At 40.6% G+C, this 17743-nt stretch overlaps 5 protein-coding genes across 5 annotated transcripts; 2 read left to right on the forward strand and 3 right to left on the reverse strand.

The window, feature by feature from the left end:
* Window positions 1–522: 522 nt before the first annotated feature.
* Window positions 523–2481, reverse strand: ATC70_003303 (uncharacterized protein; the record flags this gene model as incomplete). The annotated part of the gene is made up of 1 exon (XM_064822666.1): window positions 523–2481. The coding sequence occupies one exon, from the start codon at window positions 2479–2481 to the stop codon at window positions 523–525; it is 1959 nt and encodes a 652-aa protein (XP_064679266.1).
* A 1746-nt stretch (window positions 2482–4227) lies between these two features.
* Window positions 4228–5654, reverse strand: ATC70_003304 (uncharacterized protein; the record flags this gene model as incomplete). Its single annotated transcript, XM_064822667.1, has 2 exons — window positions 4228–5460; window positions 5520–5654. The coding sequence occupies 2 exons, from the start codon at window positions 5652–5654 to the stop codon at window positions 4228–4230; spliced, it is 1368 nt and encodes a 455-aa protein (XP_064679267.1).
* Window positions 5655–9397: 3743 nt separating this feature from the next.
* ATC70_003305 (uncharacterized protein) lies at window positions 9398–11938 on the forward strand (the record flags this gene model as incomplete). Its single annotated transcript, XM_064822668.1, has 2 exons — window positions 9398–10055; window positions 10116–11938. The coding sequence occupies 2 exons, from the start codon at window positions 9398–9400 to the stop codon at window positions 11936–11938; spliced, it is 2481 nt and encodes an 826-aa protein (XP_064679268.1).
* Window positions 11939–12445: 507 nt separating this feature from the next.
* On the reverse strand, window positions 12446–12881 carry DBP9 (ATP-dependent DNA/RNA helicase; the record flags this gene model as incomplete). Its single annotated transcript, XM_064822669.1, has 3 exons — window positions 12446–12563; window positions 12612–12736; window positions 12792–12881. The coding sequence occupies 3 exons, from the start codon at window positions 12879–12881 to the stop codon at window positions 12446–12448; spliced, it is 333 nt and encodes a 110-aa protein (XP_064679269.1).
* An 856-nt stretch (window positions 12882–13737) lies between these two features.
* RPS15_1 (ribosomal protein S15) lies at window positions 13738–17632 on the forward strand (the record flags this gene model as incomplete). The annotated part of the gene is made up of 9 exons (XM_064822670.1): window positions 13738–14045; window positions 14113–14214; window positions 14278–14304; window positions 14376–14978; window positions 15031–15379; window positions 15437–15448; window positions 15507–16041; window positions 16106–16870; window positions 16923–17632. The coding sequence occupies 9 exons, from the start codon at window positions 13738–13740 to the stop codon at window positions 17630–17632; spliced, it is 3411 nt and encodes a 1136-aa protein (XP_064679270.1).
* Between the last annotated feature and the right edge of the window lie 111 nt (window positions 17633–17743).

The raw sequence follows: 17743 nt of genomic DNA on the forward strand, positions 1-17743 counted from the left end.
TATGGATAATTTCACCAGCAGTTGCAACGAACCATTATCAGATTTTCATTTTGTGATTATCAAACAATTATTGGTTTACCCGCAAGCCTATAAGACAAGGAGAAGGCATTCATCTGATAATGCTTTTTGAGGACAGTCAATATCTTGGTGAATATCATGAAGTATTTGCTTTGTGAGCATGTCTAGATATGGTGGTGTTTATCCTGATGTTATCCAGCATGTCTCCCAAAAAAAACCCATATCCCGCTCCATGCAACTCGATGCGGGTTGTTAACGTTCCGAATATCTGCGGCGACCCTATTATGACAAATCGTACACCACTTGCTAATGATTATGGGATTCAAACCACTTCCCCCGGGGTATAACGATGAGTTGAATTGTACTTTTATAGGTCATTATAAATTATATTTGTCATTGAACATGTTAATGGGCCTTAATTTTGGATGTTTTTTTTTGGAATTGGGTCTATTGTAGCACTATATCAAGCTATACACATTGTAATGATAGATAGGATGGGCTCGCTTATAGTGCAATTTGTTCAAATCGGATCTCATTGACAGACCTACAACGTACAGAAAAGTGACCGAAAGGAATATCCAGGTGCCAGTTGTTTTTATCTTCGTACTTGATTCTGGATCCAACGAACGATATTTGCTCCCATAACTGCTTTGTCACATGCAAACCTTTGATTTTGTCAATATCAGATTCATCTAAACGCTGTACTCTTGGTTGCAGCTTGTCCATCAGCATGCTTTCGTTGTTATGGCCTTTGCACCTTCGCTGGGATTGATACAAATGATACCAACGCTCTGGATATCTAGTGGTTGCGGCTACATGCTTGTGGTTTTCCAGTGCTCTTCGTTGTCTTTCTAGCTGCTTTTCTGTCTTTTCAGTTTCTTCTAGAGATAGTATAGTCGCATAATGATTGCACTGGAAGCCAGAATCCTCAATACGGAGTCCAAGTTGCAGCTTTTCAATATGGATCGATTTAAAACGGTGGTAAGGCATGTTGATTGTTACTTGAATGTTGTTGTCATAGGGTTTGATGACATGGGATATATCCAGTGTGTTGAGAAATGGGCATCGAAGAGCCAAATACTCAAATAGCCTGTTGTTTACCATAGTGTGCATGAGTGTAATTGCCTCTAGGCGGTGAATCTTGACTATATTGTCATTGGCATCGTCTCGCACAAACAAGTTATATGTATTTGAGAGTTCAAGCCGCTCCAGATGTATACAACGGTCAAGTATTATGTCAATGTCGAATTCTGTCAAGGTGCCAGGTTGAGGCGACAAAGAGAGGTTTCTCAAATGACTGCATCGGCTTAACGGTTCTAGTATATCCAGTTCATAATCCCAGCTTCTGTCCCAATTGCTGATATTGATGTCTGTCATGGTGTTGATTGAATTGCTCATCAGCAGCTTGAAATTCCTCGCACTTCGTCGATGATAGTCAAAGTTGAAAAAGTGGATGGATACTTGCTCCATTTGCGTAGGGATGCTATTAATACCGTTCAAGAAAACGTCGCAAGGAAAATATTTTTCATCAAACCGAGCCTTCAGTCGTTTGAGATGTCGAAAGCTTGTTGCCATGACAGCAAAGGATTCCTTCATTCGAGAGTTTTCTGGTTGCACTGCTTCATGATAGTATTCAGGCTCTAATAATCGAAGTTGGATATCCAGCGTCTGAATGAACGGATACTTGTGTGCCCAATAATGCAGAAAGTCTTCGCTGTTGATTGACATGTTTAGCCGCAAATTCTTCAGTTGGGATGCTGTGGGTAACGTCTCGATATCCACCAAGTATCCATCTTTAGTCATTAAATGGGAGTCGAATGAATCAAGGCGCAATGTCTCGATATGTGGGCAAAATGTGTGAATAGATTCGAATTCTGATATGGAGATGTTCTGAGACGTCATAATGCCATTTGACAGCTTGAGTGAGATGAGATTGGGTGTATATTTGAGTAGAGAGATGATGGTCATGTTGGTGTCCGCTAATTCATCCACCATCACATTGCTCATTTCCAAATGCGTGATACTTGATCCTGTATCCTGTAAAATTGGAAGTGTCAGCCTCAGCCTTCCCATGCACGGAAACTGAGCCAGATATCTCCATTGCCCTATGTGAGCTGTATATGCGAAATAGCGCCATAGTGCTGGGTTAAAGTCAATATATTCGAGATACGGACAGTAGATGGGCAAGAGATGAAACTCCTTGTTGCTCATACCGACATGTGAAAGCAAAGCTAGTCGACGTACTAGCAAACCTAATGGTCGGCTTGAGTTGGTTGTTTCTGCCAGTTTAGCTATAAACTGTTTCAATTGATGGCGACTGGAGATGTATATACATTGCATTACGGTAGGCTGGAATCGATCTAACCATGACTGACAAACACACATGCATTCTTTTCGATCTTGATGAGAAAGACAGGTAGATATTTGGTGGAATATTTCATTAGGTAAAGTAGGTAGTGACATGGTGCAACAAAGAAGAAGATGTTTCTGTGATGATTTTTTTTTTTTCATCTGTGAATAGCCCAAAGTGAAACAAAAATGATACTATTCTGACTGGTTAATGCAATTTCAACCATCAAATACAGCAGGGTGTTTATTGGTAACGAGCCTTTGGCCAATATCGCAAAATTAATATAGTTAAAATGTTAGAAGAATCCTGATTGTTGATTGATATAAAATCACTAATCATATGGGTGTTTATACTTTGAATGATTCTCTACCCTCGCTTCGCTTCGGTGAAAACCAACCTACGAAGCGGCAGCTCATGCTACTGATTGCTCTTGTGTATCTTATCAAAATACTGCTACTTTCATTGTGACCCTCCACTTACTCATGAAAACCCTTTATATTATCTGTGGATCTGATTCTTATGTGATGCTCTACATCCATATACACGTAGCAATTTCATATACAGGCAAGTATCATACAGATATTATTTCTTTTTAGTCAAGAGTGTGCCTAATACAGCAAAAAACGAGTGCATTTGATCCGCGTTCTCTCGCGTTCAAAGCCGTTTTAGATGGTCAGAATAGCACCAAACAGTTGCTCTCATCTGGCAGTTACTTTCTGACACCTTTGCTCAACTTTTTGGGGATCAAAAAAACATGGACAAAAATCGACCAAAAAGCATGAGGTACCCCTCATGGTTTTCATTGAAAATCAAACGATCGCATTTTTCACCTTGATAATGAAGACTTTTAATATGGCTTATATAAAATCAAAATGTTTCTATCGATCTATCGTAACGCCTGATATCATCTTTGTGGGACTTTGGTATGTAAAATCTCGACTTTTTGGCCAGAAACCTCATTTCATATTTTCATAAGTTTCTCAATAGATTCATTCAAAACATTTATCTTATTTGGTACCATTGGATGCGTCTTGAAAAGTACTTCGAGGTTGTATTAGGAAGCATTTTTTTTTTTTTTTTTTTGTAGGGGAGTCGAGCTCCAGGTTTTATTTAAAGTCCTTTAAATGTCATGCTGAGGGAAAGAAAAGACTGTTGGTGGACCCAATGTCTGCAATGAAGGGGAATAAGATATTTTGAACTAAGTTGGGAAAGAAATCTACTACTAATAAGGTGCGAAACCTAGAGCCAATGCAATCTTGCGGAAATCGTCAAAAATAGATAATGGATAAGAATACAAAACACCAAACGAGGACATCAGTACTAGGTCAAAAAATCAAACAACTTGCGTTCACCAGGATTTGAACCGGGATCCTCCCGTTGGCATACGGGAGTTTTACCACTTCGCCCTACCACCAGGGGCTTGTATTAGGAAGCAAAGGATGAATATCACAACTTGTATAGTCGAATCTTACAAAAGAGTTCGATCAAGTCGAAAAAAAGCAAAATTTGGCCAATCTTGAACAGATAAAATTTTCTGGGTTTGAATTAATTTTGGCGGCTGGTGGGCCGGCTGGCAGACTCAATGCCCTTTCCATTATGAAGGCAATACAGTAATAGATGCTTTTGAAGCGTATAAAAAGTAGGTGGCAAATTACATAGCACTATCGTTATCTATGCTATTTTCCTTGCATTCTATATTTAATAGAGCCAGTCTGTCAAAATACTTTCTAGATCAATTTTCCTTTTTGAGGCTTTGAAAGTGTTTACGGACTGAACATTTATTATGTTATGACAAGTCGATCTCTACGATAATAGCCGCCAACGATAATATATAATGCAAGTCGCTATGCCAAATCCCCTCAAGGAATGTATTCAGCTAATTTCACCTTGACGTTTTTCCCTTTCACAGCATTCTGTATGAGTTTAGTGAGAGACTCTTCTTTAAAAAATAGGCTGTTATTCACTCTATCTATCAGATCGGGGTGAAGAAATATATTGCAAAGGCTTGTGTCGTCCTCCAGGCATTTTTCAGCGAACGAAAATTGCACAAACTCCTTGATCGGCCCCATTAGATGCCAAATATCTGCCTGCTCGTTCAAGTATTTTAAAAAGTATTTCGTGAATATGACACTTATATGACAGATTGATTTGGCGATATGTCTACCAGCTGTGAATAGTCCAGGTCCAATAGCGAAATCAACAAGCTTCAAAGTCGCCAAATTTGGCATTACTTGAAAGCATTCAGCCATGGCAGATTCGGCATCAGCACGTATAGGCTGAAACGTTGAGCTTCTACTAGCAAATTTACCCAACTTGCCCAACTGATCCCAGCCATGTAACCCTACATACTTCAAGTGAGGGTTGCATTCTGCCAAACAGCGAAAGCTTCTCCACATGGCAGGCGTCCAAGCATAGCAAAATCCAAAATCCAAATGCTCCAAATGTCTTAGACTCGTGAGGTAGCTGTATTTTCTCAATAACCTCTGCTCGACATCGTTCCAAATCTGCAGTAAACCCGCCTTTTGCTGTTCAACTTGCTGTATCTGCTCTTGTGAAAATACCTCGTCCATGTTTGCCTCTACTATCTGCACCTTTTCCAACACGTCATGCTGATCCATAGCCTCGTCGTCTCGCACACTTGTTAGCATCAATGATTTAATACCATTCAGAGCAGGCGCTGCTGATTCTGGTGCATTATGGATTGATGCAAACCCTGAATGCCCATCTTCGTTGAAATGGAAGCAAACTTGATGTAAGTGAGGGTGAGCCGAGAATAAATCTGTGCTGAACTGTCTTGTGTCGCACCAAGTCTCGATATTATTGCACGTAATTGATTCGATATCAGATGTTATCAGCTTGACCTGTTGGGATAAATGGCCTATTTCTGCCAAACAGAGATTGGATGTTTCCAAGTGTGTGACATGTTTTAATGCTTCCAAAGGCAGTGATTTCGGATGGCTGTGTCGAGTCTCGGTTGGTTTTGATATTTGCAAATGCTTTACGGACGCCAGGTGCTGTTTGGTGTATTCAGAAGAAAGGAATTCGAAATAGGCAGTATGTTTGTATGGAAGACTGACTTGAAGCGTACGCCACTGTGTTGATGTTAAGATACATGCATAGCATGAATATCACTCATTTAATACAGACTTACCACTGAGGGTCTTTGAGCGATATGATACCATCGCCGACACACCTTTGAAATGCTTGATAGTGTCCAAGGATTGCCTTCACAATGGATGAAAATGAGCTCCAAACAATCGTCTGCTAGTTCGTTTATCGTAGACATAAAGCGTTGCTACTTGTGTGTGTGTGTGTTGAAAAGAGAAGCGCGGGATTTATGTTAGGAACAGAAAGAAAAAGGGTTGTTGGGTTCAACACTCACACACCCTTTCAAATAAGGAAAAAGACCGATACACGATCTATTGCACTTCCATGCTTGCTTGCTCTAAACTGGTTTCGAGTAATTAGAGTCATGTTAAACTCTTTTGGGAATACTATTTTGTTATATGCGTATCTCTGTCTAAAATGCTCATCATCTGTCTCGTTCTCGCCTCATTGAGTAGTCAAGAAAACTCTAAATGTTTCAGTTAAAGGAACACTTCGCATAATTCCATGGGGAAGCAAAACTGAATCATTGTCTACGCTTTCAAGCTGAATCTAATACGGTATCTGAATCAACTCTGCCTGTCTTCAAACCCAAGTAATGAAACTCACAACACTGAGCATGGTATGTAAGCCCAATGAAGACCATGTGTAAGCCAGTGTATTGTTGCAACATTCATATGGAGAGCTGCCGTTAAGTGCGAAATCGAGTAGTGAGTCTCGATTACATACATTAATCGATAGCTCAGATTAAGCCTGCCACAATTTTCAGCTGTTCAACTCACCTTACATTCGAAAGTCTGGTTGTAAGGCCCTTGATTGTTCCTATTTCACCAAAAAGCGACAAATTTAGCAATTTTGACCGCGTATTTTGCAACGTTTTGGCCATTGCCAATGCTCTCAAATATACCAAAGGATTCCTCTCAATTTATAGATTCTATCTGATGGATTATTTTCAAATTTTCCAGATCCAAGATTTTCGACGATTTAGCATGAGGGATACCTCATGAAAATTCTTCAAATTTACAAATTTTTTTTTGCAAAAATGACATTTTTTACTAAGGTATATGTTAGCATTACTAGCACACAAAAGTTGCCTCTATCTTCTGGGAAAGTTGTATTACAGCTGTACTGTTGAGGATTTCGACCTAGAGGCTAAAACCTGAAAATCCTCTTTTTTAAACGTAGGTCCATATTTCGGATGAAAAGTTTCTCTAAAAAAAATACCATTAAATAGAGCTCACTGAATAGAGCTAGTTTGCTTACTGCTCCCCAAACAATTTAATATTCACTTTGCTGTGTAAAAATTCTTTAATGCTGGATTTTTTTCAAAAAATGCCATGTTGAATGATTTGGGTCAATTGCAACATTATATATTTCAATCTCCGGCTTGGTTTCTCTTGCATGCCTTGAATTTTGCGAGCATAATGTCTATCTGCCAACCATCATCATCTCTAATATATTTACCAGAAAACTATATAAAAAAAACGTCGGAATGGCCAATCAGAGATCAGAGACGTAAAAAACTTAAAGCACTGAGTACCATACCAGGTTCGAAAAAACCACTGGCGAATCTGGCACTAGGGGGGGGGGAGACTTGGTATCTAATTCAACATTTGGTAACGTTGACCTATAAGGGGGTTTTACCTCAGCGAAAAGAAGGTGCAAAACCATAATATTCAAGCAGCAAATTCAGGTTTTTATTTCCATTATTAATAGACTTATCAACAACATAATGCATCAGAATTTGCATGAATTAGCTTTACCAAAATCAATATTCGTTCTATCTGAACTAGAAATTGCACAGGCCGCAGAAATGCCCTTCCTCCAAAAGACTTCAGCTACCAAGGATGCGCTTCATGCCGTGTAAATAAAAGCTATAAAGCAAAACATAACCAAATTTGACAGCTTTCAAACCTTCATATCTTGACATGTAGACCGTTCAGAGCCACCGTAATAACGCTAAACAATTGTACTTGAGTAGCAGTAACTTCTTGACACCTTTGCTCAACTTTTTGAAGACCCAAAAAACATGGTCAAAAATCGACCAAAAAGCATGAGGTACCCCTCATGGTTTTCATTGAAAATCAAGCGATCGCGTTTTTCACCTTGAAAATGAAGACTTTGACTATGGTATATATTAGACCAAAATGTTTCTCTGAAACCAAAGCAACCTCTGAAACCACTTTTATGAGGTTTTCATATGCAAAATATGGTTATTTTCGCTAAAAACCTCATTTCAAATTTTACTAAATTGCTCAACAATTTCAGTCAAAACATCTATTTAACCTGGCACCATTGGAAGCGTCTTGAAAAGTACTCCAAGAATGTATTAGGAAGCATCGGATGATTATCACAATTTATATAGTCGAACATCACAAAATTGTTCTGTCAAGTCGAAAAAAGACGAAATCTGTCCAATCTTGAAAAGAAAAAGATATACTGAGTTTGAATCAATTTTGGCGGCGGCGCTGCTACTGGCTGACCCAAATGCCTTTCTAACGATGACAATGATGATTGCAATGCTTATTAAATGGGGACAATGAAGTTGAATGAACAATTGTTTGGCTTGAAGGCTTTTTTGGGGAGTTTTACTTCATAAATGCATATTTTGCAATGACAATATCTCAAAAAAAGCGCTGTAGATCTTACACAAGTCCTGTATTTGCGCATAACCAGCATTATGCGCCATCTTAAGAGCATCAGCAGCAGCAAATGGTATAACAATTCTACTATAAGAATAGGGAGATGGTGGTGTATAAATGCTGCATAAAACTTGAATTCTCTTTTACATCGTCTCAATAATAGGCTTTTTTTAATATCAGTGTATAAGCAAAAAGATGCTGAGGGAGATATCTCCTCTCCTCCTCCTCCTCCTCCTCCTGGCTTTTATATAACCTTTTACTAATAATTGACTGTTTAAAATCTACTTGATATATCAAAAAAAATTTATATCTGATATAAGATGTCTTCGGCGAGAGCCCGCAGGGCGACATCGTCATCGAGTGTAGCGAGATTGATCGGCTAGTCTATTACAGTATATACTGAATATCAAACGTACACACAGCTTAGTTTACAGAGCTCTTGCACAATTAAATACTTGCTTCACAGGCAGATATTTGGTGTCAGTTGTGGAGCAGTTGTAAAGCAAGTGTACGCTTTTCCAATATTTCAATGTAATGTTAACGAATGTATTTGTACATATTGAATTGCACAATGCTTTGTTTACTTTTTATACAACTTTTTATTGATCAAGCTTGTATGTCTTCTCTTCAGGACATGATAAGTAACATTTGAATAATGTAAAGATAACTGCTGTCTAATATGTAGCGGTGTATCTCTTCATCTGTCAAACAGTTATTGACAACATTATTTAAGGCACCCCAAACTTGTTCTACATCTGATATATTGATGACTGACCTGTAAAACCGCTTGAAATACTCCTTCATGAAAGCTGCAGCCATTCTCAGTATGTATTTCTCTTCTCTCCATCCTTTCTCGTTCATTTACATTCTTTGTTTGCGTAGCATCAACACTATCTAAAACCAATTCTTAGCTGTCATATTTTTGTATCTTGACAGCTCTTATTTATAACCAAATCTATAAAGCGCTACTCTTGTTACAGTATGTATTAATCTGGTCAATCGATGTATTATCACAAATGCTCACATTTTTCTTGTCTAGTTATTTTTTTCTGTGTCAAATGTCTAGTGTGCGAACAAAAGTAGAGCAAAGAGATCCGTTTACTGACACTCAAACCAGTCGTCCTCCCCAAAGAAGAGTCGTTGCTAAAGGGAAAAAAAAGAAAATATGAAGCTGTAGCATCCACAAATGCCATGTCCACATCAAGTTACCAGCCTGTTGTCAAAAGGCCCAAGTCATTCGGTGTCTCGCCGCAGCGTTTGATGGATAGTTTTTTTTCAAGCAATGAGGGAAATTATTGAAAACAAAGCAAGACCCATCATTGACAAGCCTAGTAAATTGGATGTACTCAAGAAAGTATTACTCTCGGTGAAGAGGCTCCCCCTAGGTGTCATTACTACTGCTGAAAAGATCTGTCAATGTGCCAAAGATGAGTTGAAAAATCATCTTAAATACTATGGTACTAAGCAAAACGTTCAGTACTTTCAAGAGTACGTCAAGGATCATTTCGATGCTATTGTGGTATTTTTACAGCTTCAGGCTTCTACGTCTACATTCACTGGTGAAAGTGCATCCATCCCAGCTACACCCGTTATTGCTCCTTCTGACTCTGTAGCGTTCCTTCACCGCGACCTCTCTGGCATGGACATGGCATCCGACATGTCTTCTGTGTCTGGCGCTCCTTCACGTGCAGCAATGTCTTCAATCTCGCATAATCCCTCTGATATATCCATGGTTGAAGCTCCCCCAGAAAATGTAGGATACCGCACTTGTACCGTGTCTTTCAAGAGCCTTTTACGAAAGGGTGTGTCTTCCGATCTTGTCGAGTCATTTTTGCAAAAGCTAAATACTGCATTGCATAATGTATCTGACTATGTTACGGACTTGCAATTGGTGGTATACGCATTGATGCTCTCAATGAAGTACTCGCAGTTCGTAGCTCGTAGTGATAATATTCAGCTGAAGAAAGCTCATGGTTTCTAAATACAAGATATTCTCCCAGCAGGCTACAATATTAAAACTGATGTCACTACCTCTGCTCTTCCATTACCCTCTAATGCCTTGAAGTCTACGGATTTTTGCAACGGTGTCAAGGGTCTTCTCCAGAGCAGACACATTGATTACCTGCATACTGCTTTGTTTGGCCAAAGAGGTACCAAGATCTCGCATCCTACATTTGCTGCTCTGTCGTCCGCCAATGCGCCAATACTTGGTGCTATCGTAAGGGATACGCCTCAACCTGCTAATGAACTCATGATGGTGACTCGAGGATTGTACAAAACAAATCTCGAAAACATGTGGGCAAGTAATAAGGTATTTAACAAATCACTGAACAAGCTACTGGAGATTCTTCTTCGCGTGCATCTCGCTCCAAAACGAGAGTCGCATTACTGGGAGCTTCAACAAACCAAAGCAAAGAAGCAACCCAAGCAAGTTGTCAAGTCGATCAGAAACTCGTTTCACAACGCCATTCGATCAGAGAAGTACAAACTTCAAAAATATCAAAGAAAGGCACAGGACAAACCAGAAGACAACAACTGGGCGAAGCGGGCCAGAAATAGTCAAGAGCGCATAACTCACATGTACGCTGATGCCAAGCGCCCTGTCAAGGCTGTTTCTACTTCTGGTACTACATTTGATCAAGCTGTTGTATCTGCTTCTGGCTCAGGTTCTTTTACTACAGCTGTATCTACTCCTACTGATCCCTCTAGCACTTCTGATGCTGTTGCTGCCTCCAATGCTAGTTTTGATATTGATAGTGCTGATATGCCTATTGACGAACTGCTCCCTCTTTCTGAACTGATAGACGAGGAAGACGACCAAGAAGAAGAGGAAGATACCCGTGATCTGCCTAGAAGACGAATTATGATTCTCAAAACTACCCTGAGAAATCTCTTGGTGAGGCAAGCTGGAAAGTCTATTACCCATACACAGCTCAAGAAGGAACGTCCGATATCACGGAAGAAGAGAATCGCGTGTGCATGCTTCTGGGAAACTTATGTTGAGCCTCTGCCAGAGTCATACAGGATGCGTGCTGAAGATATCGACTTTGGTTCTGGCCAATCCATGAGGCGAAAGATCACTTTGAAAGACAAGAAAACAACAGAAGAAGGAAAGAGGGTTCAAGAGATTGAGCAACAATTGCCGAGATCCAGTGTGTTCAGAGCCAAAGAGGTAGAGGGTGTTATGTCAAATCTTGATGCACACAGAAGCAATGGCCAAGCATTGCGAACGTTCTATCACTCAAAGAAGCAGAATACTCTCTCTAACAAGACTGAGCACATTGACAGGCGTTTCCGTTCTCGTTTCGCTTCGCGTAAAAGATCCTTTTGTGCCGGTGTTCGTCCCCAAACGTCACTTGTAATGTTCATTGGAGATCGTGGTCTTTGTGTCGGCTCTCGTTTGAAGGGTCATTTGAAGTATGGTGGAAAATGGAAGCCTCGCTTACATTCATCCGTCGCCACTGTGCATACTACCAACGAACACAAGACATCCCAGACGTGTATGTACTGCTTTGGTCCCACCTCTCATCCCACACAAACCATCAGAGCAAAGGATGGTAAGACCAAGGCGAGGTCCATTCATGGTGCATTCCTGTGCTTAAATTCTGCCTGTGTGTCCGTTCTCAATCACAGAGCCATTCAAGGTAGAGACAGGACGTCTGCTTTGGCCATCGCTGTCTTTGGGCTTTCCTCTCTCCCTTATTCAGGCAGCCATTGCCGGTATTCAACCCAAAACCCAGCCAATCCAACACTGGCATTATCTCCAAGACCACCTCTTTCTGCAACAGAAACGAGATACGGGACGGCAGCGGTGCTGCATTAGCGGACGCTTGAGTCTTCAAGGTAATAATGTGCTCAATCTGGCTTATTCAAGGGACTGCTTTACTAATTTGTCATTTATTTATACTTGGCAAGATTCAAGTTTTCGCTTTCTCTTTGGCTATGAGCATTCCCTGTGTAAATCATTGTTAGGCATCGTGAAGCAAATAGTCTTGCACCATTATCCGCTCGTTTCTATCTCTCACAGGTGCTCACAGCTATCCAAGGAATTTCCGGATGCATTTTGATGGAGATACAGGAGATATTGCCTAGGTTTAGGCTGCTTCTGGTGTGGATCTAATTGAAGCATTGAAGCATTTCGAGCAGGACATTTCAGTATCTCTGGATACATTCAGGTGTGTTTGATCAAGTCCAGTCAGTTTATCATTACAAAACCAACAATTTTTGTTAAAAGCTGCCTTGATTAAGTACAAAATAGTATTGCAATGCATCGGATTTGCTCATATTATATTTATTCATTTTAGAGGGGTATATATATATACGGATGAAATTAGTTGTTTTCCTCCTTCTGATTGACAGTTTGAATCTCTTTTTCTACTCGCTGTTGATAATAATCTTCTTTGAGTGTTGCTAAAACGTCCTGTCTGACAGCGCTGTAGACACCAGCTCTAGTAACAGTTTAGAATTGAGAATTGCACCATGTCATTTATACTTACTTTTCTAATTCGGCAGACACTTGGTCATGAAAAAACGACGAGTCCTTCTCAACCAGTGAAGGATTACGAGCCACCATGTCTTCCATGAACAATTTTAGCTTGCTTAAAAATTTTTGGCCATCTTCCTATTACTCAATTCGATTAAATGCATCGCACAGTAGCAACCGGTGTACAACTTACGCCATTCTGAAACTCTGTCAGTAGCCTCTTCCTCAAATCGTCAAATGTACCGTTTCTTTTGAGTTGCAAAACAACTTCTTCAGGTGTCATTTTTGGATATTGTGAAAGGAAAGGACAAGAAACGAAAAGAAAAAAGTCTGCGCACGCTGGGGAGATTCATTTTCGCCTGCTGATCCAATCATTATGATAATTGATGCCACAAAATGTTGAATACAGGGGATTGCACTTACATGACCATCAGAAAGAGCCGATGCCAATATGCATATTCTTGCTAATGATTAGTGAGGAGAGACAAAGCCAAGGTAGGTTATCATTGTTTGATAATAGCTAGAAAATGGGATGCAAATTCTATACATCTGTACTTGCAATTCCGCCTGCTTTCTCTCAACAAGTAGTTTGCCATGGAAGCAACGCAACACTAGTTTGACGCTTGATGCAGGCACGTCTTACGACTCAATAGGAGAATTAATATATATCAGCCAACTTTTCTTGCTTGCTGTTCACGGCATCAACCATTCGAAATGACAACTATCGATTGTAATGCATATTTGGTAATGTCATGCCCCGCGTTGAACATTTGTGCTGACTTGATCTACAGAGACGGATCTACCCAGTCGTATATAGTTTAGCGAGAATCCACATTACATGAGTTATGCCATCAACTCCGTTGGACGAGCATGTCAAAAGGCGATGGAATGGCTTGACATATTTTGCATTTTGACGGAACTGTTATGCTAGAGTGACCATACGACGCCAGGTTATAAATTATGACATGTACGCCTACTGCTGTTATTGTTACAAGATTTCTGCTACCCCACCAATTGGATTTCACAGAATCCGCTTGTTGAAATTTTTCATATTTATACTTTGATCAAAAAATTTTCTACACAAAACCATCATCTTTCGTTTTCTCTTCCTCTCCCTCACTTGTAATTGAAATATAGAGATGGCAGGCTCCTCTAATTGGCAGAACAACCAAGCGCTATTTCCGCCGTCTTCATTATATCCGGCACAGCAGCAGCCATCTCCACAGCAACCGCCTCATTATGGACAAAACGTATATGCACAACAACTACGACAACAGCCATCTTCATCTGGACCTTCATTATTACCCTTACGACCTTTGCAACCTAGCCCATACCCTTCAATGGGATATCCCATCTATCCATATCCTAGAAGCAGGAATGGCTCACAATTTGAGCAATCAGAGCAAGATAAAGCAGAAAATCGACGCACTCGTATCAGTCGAGCATGGTTAGTTTGCTATATACAAGACAAATGCTTTTTGTTTACTAATATCATATTTACATATTGAACTCAGTGACGCATGTAGACGTAAAAAGATAAAATGTGACACAAGTGGACCTGGAAACACATGTAAAAACTGCAAATCATCAAATCTGGAGTGCACTTACAACGATAGGTAATTATCTATGCTTGCAAATGAACGATTTGAGATACTCAGACTTGGGCCATCATTATCTAGTGCCAAAAAACGTGGGCCTCCAAAAGGGTATGTGTGTGTGTGTGTGGTACATGGAAAACAGAATATTCCTCCAATTTTTAACATATGATTGCGTCCAGATACATTGAAGTGCTGGAAAACAGATTGAAGCGAATGGAGCAGATACTTGGTAATCTGACTGATGATGAGAAATTGGCTTCCAGCAGCGCCAAACCAGCAAAGAAGAGAAAGACAGACAATGCAGCCTCAACCTCACCTACATCGACAACGGAAGCAGAGACAAGCAATACGACTATGAGTCAAACAGAGCAAGTTACACCAGAGGACAAGGTTGTTGCCATCGCCGCACCTGCCATCGAAAACGAAGCTACAACAGCCACAACCGGCGCCATGACCGAAAAACCATTAGCGGTTGAATTATCGTCATTGAGTACAGAAATGCAGACACGTTATATAGGCGACATGAGTCCATTGCCTTTTCTAGCACAGAAGATCAACTTTGAAGATGCTCGGATTGCATCTCAAATTGGCATCAAGATTAGAAGATTTGGACAAAGTTTAGTCTTGTACGAGAAGGCTGATCCGTCTGGGAAGAACGCAAATCACAAACTATTGGAGGAACTAGGCATGTTGAAACCTGGGGAAACGATCAAAAGCTTGAATGATTGGATATACAAGGTCGCCGGTGTAGATAAAGTGACAAGTGATAGCTTGATGAAGATGTAAGTCAATTTGTTCAAGTGGTCATGGCCTTTCTATTCACGCCAAATCAAGCTATTTTGCCTATATTCATCCGGGTCTGCCTGTGGTCAACAAACTTCTTTTCCTAAAACAGTATCGAGGGGAAATCGGCGAATATCCTTCCGCACCACTCTTGAATGCTATATTCGGCGCCGCTGTGCGGTATATTGAAACATGCAAATTGTTTGGGGATAAAGTGCCGTTGGATCACCAAATTGAGACAAAAGAGGACTGGTCAGAAAGATTGTTCGAGAACCTGTTGATCTATCTCAAGGGCAGATATAGTCCATGTATCTCAACTGTGCAAGCCATGGTCATCGCTCAAAACCACAGAGCCAGCCTAGACGAAAAAATGACAAGTGGATGGTTACTGAATTCAGCTGTAAGTCCTTGGTTATCTACATTGTGCTTTGAACAAGTTACTGAATAGCTATTATAGGCAATCCGCATGGTTGGTACACTCTTTGAGCTATAGTACTGGATATGTTTTAATCGTCTTTCAACTACAGGCACAAGATTTAGGTCTTCATCGTCAAAGCGAAAGCTGGGATATTCCTACATCTGAAAAGGAAACGAGAAAACGGGTATGGTGGTCAGTGTATATTATGGACAAATGGTCTGCTGCCTCGACTGGAAGACCTCAGACTATCTTTGACGAAGATTGCGATGAAACGTATCCCAGTGAAAGTGCTGATTGGGAAGAAGTGATGGATGTTCCTTCAAAAGACAGCGATGAAGAAGGTCCAAGATACCCTTCGTTGGATAAAAGTGTGGCACAGAAAGCAAAGAGCGAGAATATCCCTATTTATCAACCGTTTGTACAGCTTGTGAAATTGTCTGAAATACTGGGTCGATTATTACAAGGCTTGTATACGCCTCTTGCAAAAAAGCACAGTGAAAAGCATGGCAGTGATGCTGTGGTCACATATCTGGACAACGCTCTTTCGGAATGGCGTTCTGCTCTCCCACCTGCTCTCCAGATATCCAGCTTCAATGTGCGTCGATTAGATAGCCATGGTCGAACACCTCTGTTATCCATGTCAGGTAAAAGATATATTGCAAGACAGCAGCGTCTGATTTAAATACTCATGTCATTGTCTGAGTATAGGCCTCATGTATCTGTCGTACTGTACACTGCTGATACTGCTTCACAGACCTTTCATTGAAAAGGACAGCAATCAAAAGACGAGATCGTCCCAATCCTCGCTAAGCATCTGTACCAGTGCAGCTACGCGATGTGTGGATATCGCTGAAAAGATGCACTACCGTGATTTCCTTCTCGTGTCCTGGAACTTTGCCATCTACCCCGTCTTTACAGCCTCTCTGATTCACATCTACAATGCCACCAATCCTGACAGCATTGTATCAGACATTGCAAAGACAAATCTCGCCAAAGCCTGCGGTGTTATCAAACGTCTCTCCAAGCTATCGATAGGTGCAGCTCAACTCTACGACGTGTTGCATCAGTTGACAAAAATTCGGGAAATCAGCATTGACTCTTCGGTCTTTGATGAAGAAGAGGATCCTGTTAGAGATCGTGCTGTAAAACTAGCCAACAAATGTCATGGCCACAAAGTCTTTACCAGCAAACTCAAAAAGGATAGAAAGACCTCTGAGGACAGTAACAATAGCAACAGCTCTGAAGGCGCTGGAAGATTGTCGGATGTTGGTCGCGGTAGTAATGCAGGTTATAACAGTACCAAATCACATCTTCACCAAAGAGACTCATCCACTGAAATTGCGTCTCCTTCGCTTACAATTTTATCAGACCCAGAAGTGCATAATAGCGCCAACTCTACTCCTACCTCTACAAACAATGGAGACTGGATCAATGGTTTGTACTCTTCTATGCAAAACGAGTCGCTCAATCAAGGTAAATCATCACAACTCGGTGTGTAAAAGGTCGTTGCTAAGGTATTCTGTAGTGAATGTTCAACAGCAGCAGTTTCAGCAGCAGCAGCAGCAGCAGCAACAGCAACAGCAACAACAGCAGCAACAACAGCAACTGGAGCAAAACCAGAGACAATATCAGCAGTTGCAACAACAGTTGCAGCAACAACAGCACCCACAACCAACGCAGCCAGCTCGAATGCCTACCAGCTATCAAGACTCAGAACCCTATTCATTACGGCAATTTGGCTTGGCAACAGAACCAATGTATGCACCTGTCAATCATAATAACCAGGCACTAAATATGCAACCTCCGTATCAAACAAATACAAACACAAATGTTAATGGCAATTTGCAGCCATTTATGCTTCCTGTGAATCCCTCAGACAGCTTTTTATTCAGCTTAACGGATGCTGGATTCTCTACACCTACTAATATGCAACCCGTAATGACAGCTTATGAGGCAGTGCCTAATACAAACACCAACAATACATCAATTAATAACACTAATACAGCACCCACCAATGCCACATTCAATACAAGCGCTGCATCATCGTCCAGCAATAACCTGCTGGATCAAACCATCTTTAGAAATAGACCTGATAATCCATTCTGGGCTGTTCCTAGTAGCATTGAACTGGATGATTGGACAGCCTATCTGCTTCCTCAACAACCTACAACATCAAATCAACAGCAAGTTACCTCTCAAGCATCATGGAATTCAGCTACTCAAGGTTGGATGTGATAGCATCTATTATGTATATATATATCCAAGAGTAAACAAATGATGTAAATTGTAATTAATAAATACAAATATTTAATACAGCGGTTCATCTTTCACTGAAAGAGATGCCAA

Source organism: Mucor velutinosus (assembly GCF_035048745.1).
Source record: "Mucor velutinosus strain NIH1002 chromosome Unknown tig00000165, whole genome shotgun sequence".
Lineage (NCBI taxonomy): Eukaryota > Fungi > Mucoromycota > Mucoromycetes > Mucorales > Mucoraceae > Mucor > Mucor velutinosus.